Genomic DNA, 14,455 nt, shown 5'->3' with positions numbered 1-14,455 from the left:
ATTTGGCTATACAGGCTCTAAGCTCTTATCAGAAAGCTCTTGATGACAACCATGCATCAAATGTGTGATACTCATAAACTGTGGTGAATTGCATAATATATTGGCCCTTGTTCTCTCTTAATAATGAAGTAAGTAAATAATCCCAGACCTTTGAATAACTTTTTAATATGGATTGCTATAATGCTTTAATCTGGATTATCATATTCTCACTGCTCTAATCAAAACAAAAGAGGATTCATTCAGATGGTTTCCTTATTTCACTATTTATGATCAAAATCTCTTGATTGTGTACTACAGGAAAGACATGTCTGCAATATGCATAGGTAACAAAAGTAGTGTAACATTATGCATAATTAGAAATCAGATGAAATACTTCAGAATTCCAAATAATACATTGCTGTATCTATCAAACAGTACCTTGCCATTGCACAAACCAGCACACCAAAGTAATTCCTACATTTCTTAATTACCACACCTGTACATATAAACCCCTTGAAAATTATGATGAAATTCTTGAAGGAGGGGTGGTAATAAAACTATTTATATGGTAGTAGAACATAAAATGAAACCTGTATATTGAAAGGGGTCAACAGATAAACACACACATCAAGGGCCAACAGTACTGATTTCTGCACATGTGGTGTGATACACAAACTAAGTGTACAGGACACAACTGTCATATCTGAGTGTTAACAATCTTATAATACATGGCACAACTGTTTTAGGTCATCTAAGTGTGGAGCACACTACATGATTTATACAAAACCAACTGTATGCAAAATTCCTCTAAATGTATACACAACTATTCCCACATCTTATTCCACTATTTGGCTGAAACAGTGAAGTATTCATAAATTAGAAAATTTAAAATAGAAAATTAAATAAATATCACTAACGCTGATAGGAACTAAGGGTATCTATTCCACTATTAATATTTACTGACCAGTGAATGATGGGCATATGTTGTGCACAATTCTTGAAAAAAAAAAAAAAAAAAAAAAAAAAAAAAAAAGGTGAAAAGGTGAGCAAACAGTAGAATGCTGGAAATCTTTGTATCATTGAAAATGCAAGACCTGAGAAAATTAAGAGAATGTATATTCAGGGTATTTAGGGTAGCAACAGAGTATAAAAGTAGTAAATGACCAGCTTATGGAAAGGAATGAGTTGACAGAGGTCTCGGTGCTGCAAAACAATATTGTGTTATAAAGTGCTGATGCAACATGAAGTCCCTCCACTCACTTCTACCTTCCTAATTGCAAACACATGAAACAATGAAAATAGTGTTGTATTACTACTCCTATGGAACTAAATTTTCAAAGTAAAATATTACAAAATAATTCCAGCTTTTTTTCATCTCAATGATAACTACTTAGTAACTAATAACACATTTTCTTGAAATACATACACACATTCATAAACAAAAGAGGATCAAGAACATGAATAATCTTTCACCCCAAACATGGCACACTTCATTTCCTAATCTAAGGATAATTCATATGATATAATATTTCACTTACTCTAGGACACAGAGAATAATTACCTCTGATAAATTCTATAAATAGATAAATGCATATCTTTCAAATAATGTATAATATAGAACACACTTGGTGTTTTGGACCTTTAAGGTTTGCAAATCATTAGTTATCAAACAAAAAATGTTTGTTCACATACCTATAAACTGTGCATAGTGTTCCAAAAGTAGGAAACACATTTACCACACCTGACTAGCAAACACTTCCCTTCTAAGGGCTTGGGTGATGTCACCAACACAGTACATAACAGCTCCTTACTCCTCACCTACAGGCACAAGTCATAGATAGTGATATTTGTCTTATCAATCTATTTATTTTTCATTCCTAATGTGTGTGTGTGTGTGTGTGTGTGTGTGTGTGTTTCACTGTTTGTTTGATCTGCTGCAGTCTCTGACGAGACAGCCAGATGTTACCCTACGGAACGAGCTCAGAGCTCATTATTACCAATCTTCAGATAGGCCTGAGACCAGGCACACACCACACACTGGGACAACAAGGTCACAACTCCTCGATTTACATCCCGTACCTACTCACTGCTAGGTGAACAGGGGCTACACGTGAAAGGAGACACACCCAAATATCTCCACCTGGCCGGGGAATCGAACCCCGGTCCTCTGGCTTGTGAAGCCAGCGCTGTAACCACTGAGCTACCGGGTGTGTGTGTGTGTGTGTGTGTGTGTGTGTGTGTGTGTGTGTGTGTGTGTGTGTGTGTGTGTGTGTGTGTGTGTGTGTGTGTGTTTACCTAGTTGTAGTTTTACAGGGCCTGGGCTTTACGCTCGTGTGGCCCTGTCTCTATATCTACACTTATCCAATTTTTCTTTAAAACTATGCACACTCGTGTGTGTGTGTGTGTTATCCATTGTTCACAGTTTCTAGCTTTATGTTTGCAGCCTGGCAACTAACGAGAGAGAGAGAGAGAGAGAGAGAGAGAGAGAGAGAGAGAGAGAGAGAGAGAGAGAGAGAGAGTACCTCTAACCTGTTACATATAAACAGGGATCAGTGGTTTGAATTTTTTCTTTTCCTTCAAATTTGATAAATTTTCTTTAAGAAAATGGAAGTTACATTGAGCTGTCTTAGGCTGATCACCAGTCGACAGAGACCAAGTCAGCACATTTTAGAATGACTAACCAGCTAATTTCCTAAGAATAGAAGGCATTTGTTTTTTCTTTCTCTCTCTTTTTCAAGTCAATTAAGTTGGTGCAAACAAACTGAGTGTAGTTAAGAAAATGGTTCCAATCACCTCTCAGCCAATATGGCCACCGCTGATGCAACCAAAGACACAATATCATTTGATGGTGAAATGTGAACATGTTTTGAGCTGCTGTGCTGTTTGGGTAAAATAGTGAGTACAACAAAGGTGGTTTCTATATTTTTTTGTGACTATGATATTCACTAACACTTTCATTTCCAATTGCCTTCTATATTCTTTCTCTTGTTTTCTTTTTTACTACTAGAGAGATATAGGTAATTGAGTATATTAGCATATTACTTTTTTTTCATGAAGAGGAAGGTTTGTTTTTTAACCTTCATGAATGTCAGGATTATATATTATATAATATATCATGTGAGATACAGTAGAATCAACAGTTTATGAAACACTATTAACTGACCTTTCACTGTCATCATCATATCTTTAAGGTTGAATATTAGATATTCATCTCTAAATTATGAATTCTATTATAAAAAAAATCTGCACTAATTATGAAACATATTTTGAGCTGTAAAATTAGAAGTGGAAAACACTGGCACTTCTTAATATAATATATATGTATGTATATAATGTACATTTCATTGTTTCACTAGACAAAATAAATTTTAAAAATATACTGCGCTACTATGAATTTATTCTGCTACTGAATTACTGTTATGAGCTACATATGAGAACACAATGTTTTCATAGTAATTCCTCTTCAGATTTTATGAAATTTGAAAATGGAAGCTTTTCATTTATACTTATAAAAAAAATATATATATATACCTGCCTTGCAAATACCATCTCTAGGAATGAGACCTGACCATGTGAGAGTCCTTGTCTTTATCCAAATCTGAAAAAAAGTATGTGCACTATGTATAAAATGTAAAATAAAGTTTTATAGAACAAAATATCTGTCAGAATTCAAATGATGACTTTAATCTAAGGTTAAATTAATTGGAGACATTATATTGGTATCAAATCAATCATAGTATTATGGTGCCCCATCAGAATAAGACACTACTTTGGTGTCATGGTTCTAACATATGTATATATCAGCCACCATACTAGTAATGCTTTACCAACCATGGCTGCTATTCCCTCAACAACAATGCAAGTTACAGTAGCCTTAATACTGACCCAAGCTGTCCACTCCCCCCATTTGCCTAGATAGGTCCCTAATCATAGCACTGTCACACAAGACAGAGATATAATTCGGCAAAAATGTGTAGGAGGCAACTCATAAAACTTCTTTTATTCACATTCATACTTTCCACTACTAATATCCTAATGAGACCAATGTTATAAGGCACATAATATAAAAGACTCATATAAACCCAAACAGTCTTCCCCAAAAGGGGAGTAGCCAAGACAAGGCACACTATTTTCACATTCAGTCATTCACTACTTTCTTAGCTCCTTGCCAAGTGACCTAGGTATATTCATACAGAGACTGCCACATGTAGGTAGGTATGTTCATATAGTGACTGCCATGGCTTGTTGCAGCTTCCCCTTATTTTCTTATGTATTTATATTGTTACCCTCAATGGAGAAGAGAAAGCACTCCTGTCTTCACTTTATGGGGATCAGCCAAACACTTTGGACAATTTGGTCTGGAGCAAGGCTCCTTCACAACAAGTATTCCCCCTTACCACATCCAACTGCCCCATGCCAGTGTGAAACCACTGATGTGTGGTGCCTCCCTTGGAGTTTGTCTGTCATAAAGTATCCAATCCTATATTGGAAAATGAAAATATCAAATGAAATTACAATAATAATCAATTCCAGTATGAGAGAAGATAAGAACAAATAAATCTATGTTCAACCAATGATTCCTGTACTGGCATAACTTAAGGTTACGAGCCAAGCACCTTAGCCACTTAACCATGGTAGACCTTGGTTAAAAATATAACTTTGCCTGATTAATTGAAATATATAATCCTTCCTTCAATAAAATTGGACACAAAATTGCCTTGCATTCTTCTGGGCATGTATACAACTAACACAAATATGTATTGAGAAAATCATTATATGGATATTTATCCTATATAGTACATTGTTTATATTTGCTACAAAAGTATGTACTTAAAAGTGGAAACAAGTACATAATACAAACTGATGCATCATCAGAGCACAATACTATATCTCTCACCTTGTGCTAGGAGAGGCGGTGGGCCATGACAGCTGTGGCTGAACGAGCAATAAGGCCCCAAAACTTGGATAACAGTCTAACTGGCCACCAACATACTTCATGTGCTGTCAGTGCTTGAGTCCAGTGTTGGAGGTAATCTGTGCTGTGTGCTAAGGAAAATGCTTTACATCATAGAACACATATACTGTCATAAGAGTGAATTCATGTCTGTGAAATCGTGTCTTGATTCTTTGAAATTGTGGAAAAAAAAAAAAAAAAAAAAAATCAAACAACCTCCCAAATAAAACCTATCCAATCTTCCTTTGTTACTGCCGAGTCAATAGAGAACTTTACAAGAAGATTTGATACATTTATGGATGGGATTTTAGATGGAATTAGGTAGCTTTGCTCATACAGGGACTGCCACGTGTAGGCCTAACAGCCTCTTGCACATTTCCTTTTCTTATGTTCTTCAGTTATGAATAGTATACTGTCTGAATTATGAAGTTTCTCATATGAATAGTATACTGTTCTAATTATGAAGTTTCTCATATCAGAAATATACATGTGCTAACTTGTTATACTCTGTTAGTTGAATAGTTATAATAATAATAATAATAATAATAATGGTGGTCACTTATCTATCAAAGAACACACTAGAGGAAACAAAGTCAGACATAATCATACAAATACCATAACAGATGTAAAAAAAGGATATAATAGTGTCCATGGTGGATGTCCTCCATTCACGTATCTCACGTAGGAAAAAGCATCCTTTGGCTTCCCCTTGATGTTGTAATAATAAGGAAGAAATGTATGGCGTCTGAAAAGAACATAAGTATAATGTACAACAAAAATACACTTAAAAAACATACATTGAAAAACATTAAAAATAACTATTGTGCAACATGTGAATGGTTGGATCTCAATCTCAATTTATGCACCTACTCAGCTCCACACCAACACAAGGATATGTACAGGTAATCATAAGAATACTAATGGGGGCAAATCTAAACTTGTTCTGACATTCATTGCCAGTCACTCATTTGCACCTCTGCATCATGTGATAATAAAATTCAACTGAATATGGCTAAGGAACTAAAAGCTTCATCATTCATATATCCTGTAAATTGCAACATTTCTAGAAAATTAACAACTTATGAATGAAATAGCATTGTTAGTAATAGCAGACAAAACTTGCTTTATCAACACCAGCATCATCATCATCATCATCACTATATAAAACACCTCTCTGCTATGCTCTTGCCAGGATATGCCATGACAGAAATATTATAAGGTTGATTACAATGCTGGAACCACTAGTAAATGGGCTGACCCCTTTGGGCTAACTATTTTAACCATAACAACTTTTCTGACTAAAACAAACATGGAAGGAAAAATAAAAAAACTAAAAACTTTTCTTGTGAGGACAAATAGTCTCAGATCATACTAAAGTACATAATAAAACATGGGTCCAATACAGACCAGGTTAATGTTGTGATGGTGAATTTCAAATATCATCTAATTAAAACAGATTCTGACATATTACTGCTGAAAAATCATCACATGAATCTGCACATGCTATTGGTTAAGAAACTATTCAAGCATTACAAAATGGTGGCAATATAACACACAACACAGAGACGTATTGCTTCTTCTCACAAGATGATCATGATGCTGTAGAATTTTGTGAATAAACAAATACTTTAATTTCACTATTGAAACTTTTCTTTAAATTTAGATAAATATATCATATTTAAATGAGTTTCACCTAAAAAAAAAATTGTTAAATTACATGTTACAAAAACAAGAAAAAGAAGATAAAAGATAATGATATCTTACACAAAGTTGTGGCGTTGGTAAAAGGCTATGGCCTGCTGGTTAGTGGTGAGAACATGTAGGAGCTGGTTGATGCGACCCAGAACTTTATTTCATAGGAGTTTTTTTCGTGCATTTTTTTGCCACTTTCTTCTGGTTTCTTCTTTCCCTTTCTTTCTCGCAATCCCACGTTGTGTAGGCAGGACAAAGGGATGAATGGTGGCAGCGATTTTTTCCTTCTTTTCTTTTGCCACTGCTACTGTCAGGTCCCCATGTAATTGGCGACCTGGGGTATACCATAATAATTGCCTTGCCTGGTGTTGCGGCTCCTCCAGGTGGACCTTTTATTCCGCTGTGTTTTCTCTTTTTTATGGAGTTTCATTTTTATTTAATTTTCCTCATTACCCTTAGTGGTGATGTTCACCCTAATCCTGGTCCTCGTAATAACTGTTGTAAGGCCTTATACATTAATATTCGGGGCCTAAAGGCCAACTTGCAAGACGTTGCAGTTGCGTCCCCCAAATATGATATAATTCTTTGTTCAGAGACTCTTGTTTCGAGCTTCAGGCATGTTTCTGAGATTCTGATTCCTAATTTCAAGAGGCCTCTTCTTCTGAGGCGTGATTCTATCCCTAGAGCTCGGGGGATGTGTATATACTTACGTCCAGCATGCAGCGCTTCACGCATTACCAAATTTGAGTGTGGCTGTCATGAAATGATGCTGGTTAAAATTTGCAGTCGTTTTAATAACTACTATATCTTCTCTGTATATAGAAATCCCGATCTTGATGATTCTATTTATGACTGTTTGCTAAATTCTATGGCATCTATTCAAGAATCAGACCCTAAAGCTTCCTTTGTTTTTGTTGGTGATGTTAATGCACATCATCAGGATTGGTTGAACTCCGTTTCTCAAACAAATCAACATGGTCGGGCTGCTCTAGATTTTAGTAACCTCACCGGTTGTGAGCAGATCGTTCATAGCCCAACTCACGTCTCGGGTAATTGCCTTGATCTTCTTTTACAGACGCCCCCTCTGCAGTAACTTTGCAGGTCGTCCCTCCCCTTGGTAGCACAGACCACTCTGGCTTGTCTTTCAATATTCAAACTTCATTTCCTATTCCGGACGAGCCAATATCGCGGAAAGTATTTCTAAAGTCACGAGCCAATTGGACTGGTGTCATTGCCGATTTTAACAACATTGTATGGCGGGAAATTTTACATTCTGATAGTCCAATTGATTCCCTTAACAGTGTTTTACTTAACATTAGTGAAAGAAGAATTCCTTCTAAAATAATTCGAAGTCGTCGCAAGGACAGTGCCTGGTTTAATGATGACTGCAGGCGTGCTCAGCGTGGAAAACAGGTTGCTTATTGTGAATGGTCCCGACTGCGTTCACCTGAATCATGGGAAAATTACGTTCGTCTGCGTTTATTTGCCCAACGTACATATTCTAGCGCACAGGATGAGTACAACGAACACCTTAAAAATGTTCTGATTGGCACCTCCCAACCACACTCATGGTGGTCAGCTTTAAAGCAATCACTCTTTGGTGTGGACTCAAGTTTACCTCCTCTGTCATGTACTGACGGTTCAATCTGCCATAATTCTAAGGACAAAGCCAATCTTTTAGCTTCCGTTTTAACTCGAAACAAAGTGATGAAGAGTTTGATCTGCCGCCGTCTTGTCCCCAGGACATTAAATTACACTCCATTGCCTTTAAGTCCTCCGAAATCTTAAGATATCTTAATGAGTTAGACTCATTCGGGGGTTGTGATCCTTTGGGTTTTCTGCCTCTTTTTTACAAAAAGATTGCTTCTCCTCTCGCTCCAAAATTGGCAGTTATTTTTAGAGCTCTTTTTCGTAAGGGTTCTTTTCCGGTATGCTGGCGTACTGCAAATGTTACCCCTATTCCAAAGGGATCTTCATCCTCCATTCACCCCGGTGACTATAGACCCATTTCCATAACCCCGGTGTTATCTAAGATTTTTGAGCGCCTGCTGGCCAAGCGTCTCAATCGTTTTTTAGATATTAATAATTTGTTGCCATCTAGTCAGTTTGGTTTTAGAAAAGGTCTCAGTACTTCTGATGCTCTCGTTTGCATAACGCACGACATGCAAGCTGCCCTTGATGCTGGTCATGAATCTAGAGTAATTTCACTTGATTTTAGTTCTGCATTTGATCGTGTTAATCATAGAGCCCTTTTATCGAAAGTTAGATCTATTGGTATTGGTGGCCGCGTCCATCAAGTTCTGTCAGAGTTCCTAACGAGTCGAAGGCAGCGTGTGACTGTTGATGGCTGCCTTAGTTCTTTTAGTCCAGTTGTATCCGGTGTTCCGCAGGGAAGTGTTCTGGGACCTCTTCTTTTATTATTTATACATCTGACATGTGGTGTGGGATTGAATCTAATATGGTTGCTTATGCTGATGACACCACTATATATGCGACAATTCCTTCCCCACAGGATAGGCAGAGAGTCGCTAATGTACTCACTCAAGATGTTTCAAGGATTCTGTCATGGTGTGATCGGTGGGGTATGAAACTGAACCCGAGTAAATCCCATAGTATGGTTATTAGTAGATCAAGGACACCTTTCCCAGTTCACCCTGATATTGTTGTCAACGAAGTACCTATTCCTAATTGTTCGTCTCTGAAGTTACTCGGAGTCACCCTTGATCCCAAACTTACTTTTGAGTTGCACTTGCGTTCACTTGCATCATCAGTCTCATGTAAAGTTGGTTTGTTACGCAAATGTAGGCGGATATATTCCTCTGATGATATTGTAAGAAATTGCTTTTACTCTTTCATACTGCCTCATTTTGAATATTGTCACTCTGTGTGGATCTCTGCAGCAGAGTCTCACTTAAAGCTTTTAGATAGAGCATTCAACCAGATTAAATTTCTTCTTCCTAATCTTGAGATTAATCTTCGGCATCGTCGTTTGGTTGGATCATTGTCCTATTTCTTCAAAATCATGTCTAATTCCAACCACCCGTTGCATTGTCATTTGCCTGCCCCTTCACTACCAGCACGTGCTACAAGACAATCCTTGATCATGAATGACCGTTCCTTGTCTGTGAATCGATGTAATACTTCACAATTTTCCCGGTGTTTTATCCCAGTATCTGCTAGACTCTGGAATACAATTCCCAACGAGATTGTTAATTCTAGTAACATTGAAGCATTTAAAAACGTGTGAATACCTTTCTTCTCTCTGAACTCACTACCTCTTAGATCTCTACCAATCTTCCTATTCTGTTGTTCATTCCTGTTACTTCCTTTCACTTATCGGTGAGGTGCCGCCCACTGGGCCTTTGGGTTTATGCAGTTATGCTTTCCAGTGGGTCGCCTTCATTGACCTCATAATAATAATATACACACACACACACACACACAAAAATGGGATATTTCTGTTGACAAGTTATTGCCAGCTACTGTGTCCCTTGACCAGGAGAAAGGGGTGTGGTCTGAGCTTGCACTGAGAGGGCAACAGCTGATGCTTGCAGGTTCACTTATGACTAAGCCTTGGTAAATTGCGCACACACACACACACACACACACACACACACACACACACACACACACACACACACACACACACACACACACACACACATGCCCGGTAGCTCAGTGGTTAGAGCGCTGGCTTCACAAGCCAGAGGACCGGAGTTCGATTCCCTGGCCGGGTGGAGATATTTGGGTGTGTCTCCTTTCATGTGTAGTCCCTGTTCATCTAGCAGTGAGTAGGTACGGGATGTAAATTGAGCAGTTGTGACCTTGTTGTCCCAGTGTGTGGTGTGTGCCTGGTCTCAGGTCTATCCGAAGCTCGGAAATAATGAGCTCTGAGCTCGTTCCGTAGGGTAACGTCTGGCTGTCTCGTCAGAGACTGCAGCAGATCAAACAGTGAAACACACACACACACTCTTCCACCCAAGCACACATATTAAAAATGAAATAACTAATAACTAATCAACATATAAAATGATAAAGTATTAATGATAAAAATAATCACTTACCTCTTTATTCATCTTAGAAAGTGGCTTAGTTTCTGCCACCAGAAGACCAATGATCTGCATGTTAAATGTTGCAGCCAATGCATAGAGCCGAGGATTCGTTGTAATGTCCTCATACCACATGTCTGGGTACTGTATAGGAAACCACTCTCGACACAAAGCTTTCACCTGCAAGAGTTAGCAGATGAGAATTTTGCACAAACTTTAAGAAATTTATTTTTGAAAATTAAAACTACAATAGGCAGAACAAATAACAAATCTTTGAAAAGGAAAGCGAGGGAGCTGATACAAGAAAGTGTAAGTTAAATAAATTAAAAGCTTGGTAGCAAGCTGAAAAGTTTAATGAGTATAAATAACTTTTAAAGGAGAGAGAGAGAGAGAGAGAGAGAGAGAGAGAGAGAGAGAGAGAGAGAGAGAGAGAGAGAGAGAGAGAGAGAGAGAGAGAGAGACCCTAAATATGTTGATGTATAATTAACTCCTCTCCCTCACTTCCATTACCTGAACTCCTCTTCTCTTCACTGAATTCTCACACCTAATCACAATTTGGATATTCAAGTTAAAAGTATAACTTTCACAATATCTAACTGATCCCATCACATTATTTGTTCAAAAATCATACGGCATCAAAACATGATACATAGTATCCTGGACATTTAGTTGACTTTTATGAAAATAAACATCCATGATGTTAGATGTGTGGTGGACTGTTGAAATCCTGATCATTGCTGGTACATGTGAAAGTGGTGGTGCATTGTCCAAACTTCTGTCATCAGAAGAATCCACCACATGCAACATACTGAGACTGTAAATGGTGAAAATATATAAACTGTAAAAAGAGAGAGAAAAAAAGATAATTAATGACTAAATATTGTCCTTTAATACACACCTCAGGTAAGTCACTTGGGCACAAAAAGCGCAGCTTTAACTCGGCCAAAGAGCACAGTGGCACCCCACGAGGCTCAGGAATGGCAGCATCTTGTTCCACCCTGCTGAGTACAAGAGAAAGATGAAGAAAATTATTAGATAATAATTGCCATCTAACATCAAATTTAATTCTTTATTATACATGTATACTATTGATCACAAGCAGTAAAAAAAAAAAAAAAAAAAAAGGAAAAAAAAAAAGAGCCCATTTCAGAGCCAATTCCCAATGTGAAGTCAAATGGGATGATCACACATTGGAGGATAATTGTCTTGGAACCTTCATGAAAGAATTGATTTTCAATAATATTTGCTAAAATCTTTGTTAGTCAGAGTCTTACATGGAATATAAATCCACAATAGTTATTCTTAACTTTAGCAATTCTGATGTAATTTATCCATCTTTGATTATATTTAATACCTATTTTCTTTAATTTTTTTTGCAACCTACTTTCACAAATTCCCTTAAATTTTTTAATTCTACACAAAGAATTTTCTGCCTATAAAACTTCAGCAATTTATTAATTAGCAAAACTTCAAAATACCTACCCCATGACTTTTACGTTGCATTCTTGCCCTCTAATACCCTTCCATTTGTAAGGTTGTCTGGAGTTATCTTTATACCCTGTTTCATTTTCTTTTGAATCCTTTTCCACATGATATCCACTATCCCACCAGCCACTAGTATACTGCACTGGAGTAGGTTGATGGGTGGCCACAGCCTTTACTTGCCTATAGGGAAAATGAAAGAAAAGTCAGATAGGTTACAAGTGCCTAAAGAGCAATGATATTGAAACGTTACTTACAATACACTTTACTGCAACAAGTCTGACTGGTCATAACCGCTCTCATAATTAGACCCTGTTCCTTCCTTCAGTTCTAAGGAAGAATTGTCTGAATCAAAGGTATGTATACTCACTTAATCTGTTGGCTGGGGCAGTAAATCAAAACAATCTAAGTAACCTTCATGTACATTATCATACCTCAATCCTAAACTGATGCTTCATATTCTCAAACTCACTGCGACGTTTCTATAAATTATGCGAAGTATGCAATCAATGTTGAAAAGTACATATCATCTTTTCCCATCCTAAACCTATTCTTCCTGGCAGCTCTCCAGGCCCACTATTAGAGATCAGGGAGAATGAAGTACTGTAGGAAAACACAATTATACCAAGCTTTCCTACTTTTCTAACATGAACTTTCAGACAAATATAAAACAGCAGTGCATTTTCAAAACGAAATAACAACAGTGCATTTTCAAAACGAAATAATGGAAAGTCTCCTATGCATTTCTATATCATACGTCATCCTTTTTACATATTTATACGATTGAGGGTATTTGTTTTAACAGCTATTTGAGGCTCTTCTTCCCTCCCTCCAGTGCTGCCAGCCTGCTTGCCAGCCACCGTCTGGTACACACCCCAGTTACATTGGATTCTTTCCCCGTCACATTATTCCACTCTATTGGGTGATGGCAAAAGCTCCCTTAAAGAAGCATGTCTTCCTAAAACACTTACCGTGTAGCGTGACTCATGGGAGATCCTTTTAGAGGAAGGAGTTGTGGGTGATGCGTACCATCATACGTTTGTTTACTACAATCAGCTGTTTGATAGGTGAGTAGGGCCGATATGTAGCCTATTTCTCTGCCACCCTATTGTGAACAAAGTAGTGGATTGTATATCTTTTCTTTAAACAAACTTCCTATTTCAAAAATTATTTCAATTTTAGTTTATATAATCATGACGTCATAGTAAGTCTAATCATAACAAACCAATCTTATCATTATGGCATAAAATGTCCTGAAAAATGGGGATAGATCACAGTCATACATAATCATAAACTCTAGTAAAGGTACTGCATGTGAGTTTATTTCTGCTATTGAATTTTAATTGCTATACTAATTGCATTTCTATCATGAAATGGCAGTTAGTAAAAGTGTAAGATACATGAACGATACGATCGCGATAACAGCGCGCATGTTTTTCACTTATGGAATGTTGAGCTATTCGTTCACGTAATCCATCCTGCTTTTGCCACTTGCCAGTTTTATCAAGGATTAAGTTGACAACACCAACGATACTTTTTCCCCACCCAGTAAATGCTGCTACAGTGAGATGTGTGGAAGGACTTAATGATTTACGTACCTGACTACTTTTCACACTTTTTGCCTATCCTATTATCTGAGACGATAAATATATATGCTTGGCTTGTATTTCAAAGAGTGTAGTAGATATGTAGTATGTAGTATCCATTTCTTCCCTGTAAACATGTTTTTAAAATCTGCTGCGGATATTTGCCCGCTTGAGTCTGGGAAAGTTGTTATCGTTGTCACTTTTCGCCCGGGGCTGCTTGGCCAGGCAAGGTCGAGGAGTTGCCTGCTGCTCGCCGCCTCGGTAATTTATATATACTGCTCACTAGAATTTTTCATAGATGCAACAGGAACGTATAGTGAAATTTCGTCATTGGCACCCCAAATTTGTGAAACATAATAGGTACAAAATACTGATGTCACAACTCATAACATACATACAATTTAAATTTCATCTCCTAACATCGGTTTAAAGGGACGGGCCACTATAGAGAATTTCTGGGACCCTTACCTAGCGTTGATGTTTGTTTCTTCGCTTGTTTGTACACCGCTGACAATTTCCCCAATGCTTCTTAGATTAGCCATCAACCTACCATTGATGTTACCTCTTCGGATTAGTTACTCTCTAAAGAACATAACGACATCTAAGAAAACGACAACAACAAACGTTCTTTTTCATTACAGGACAGACTAAGATAGAACACGTGGACGGAGTGAGTTGTTTACGCGTAGTACTCTATACCCACCCTTGACCTT

At 37.4% G+C, this 14,455-nt stretch overlaps 1 protein-coding gene across 1 annotated transcript; it reads right to left on the bottom strand.

The window, feature by feature from the left end:
* Window positions 1-2,560: 2,560 nt before the first annotated feature.
* On the bottom strand, window positions 2,561-13,249 carry LOC123499274 (N-alpha-acetyltransferase 60-like). Its single transcript, XM_045247075.1, has 8 exons — window positions 13,128-13,249; window positions 12,157-12,339; window positions 11,573-11,675; window positions 10,678-10,854; window positions 6,698-6,759; window positions 5,574-5,678; window positions 4,877-5,015; window positions 2,561-3,577 (listed from the first exon to the last, which is right to left on the bottom strand). The coding sequence occupies exons 1-7, from the start codon at window positions 13,142-13,144 to the stop codon at window positions 4,883-4,885; spliced, it is 780 nt and encodes a 259-aa protein (XP_045103010.1). The 5' UTR covers window positions 13,145-13,249; the 3' UTR covers window positions 2,561-3,577; window positions 4,877-4,882.
* Window positions 13,250-14,455: the final 1,206 nt, after the last annotated feature.

Source organism: Portunus trituberculatus, chromosome 49 (assembly GCF_017591435.1).
Source record: "Portunus trituberculatus isolate SZX2019 chromosome 49, ASM1759143v1, whole genome shotgun sequence".
Classification (NCBI taxonomy): domain Eukaryota; kingdom Metazoa; phylum Arthropoda; class Malacostraca; order Decapoda; family Portunidae; genus Portunus; species Portunus trituberculatus.
This window is presented reverse-complemented; position numbering and strand designations above follow the sequence as displayed.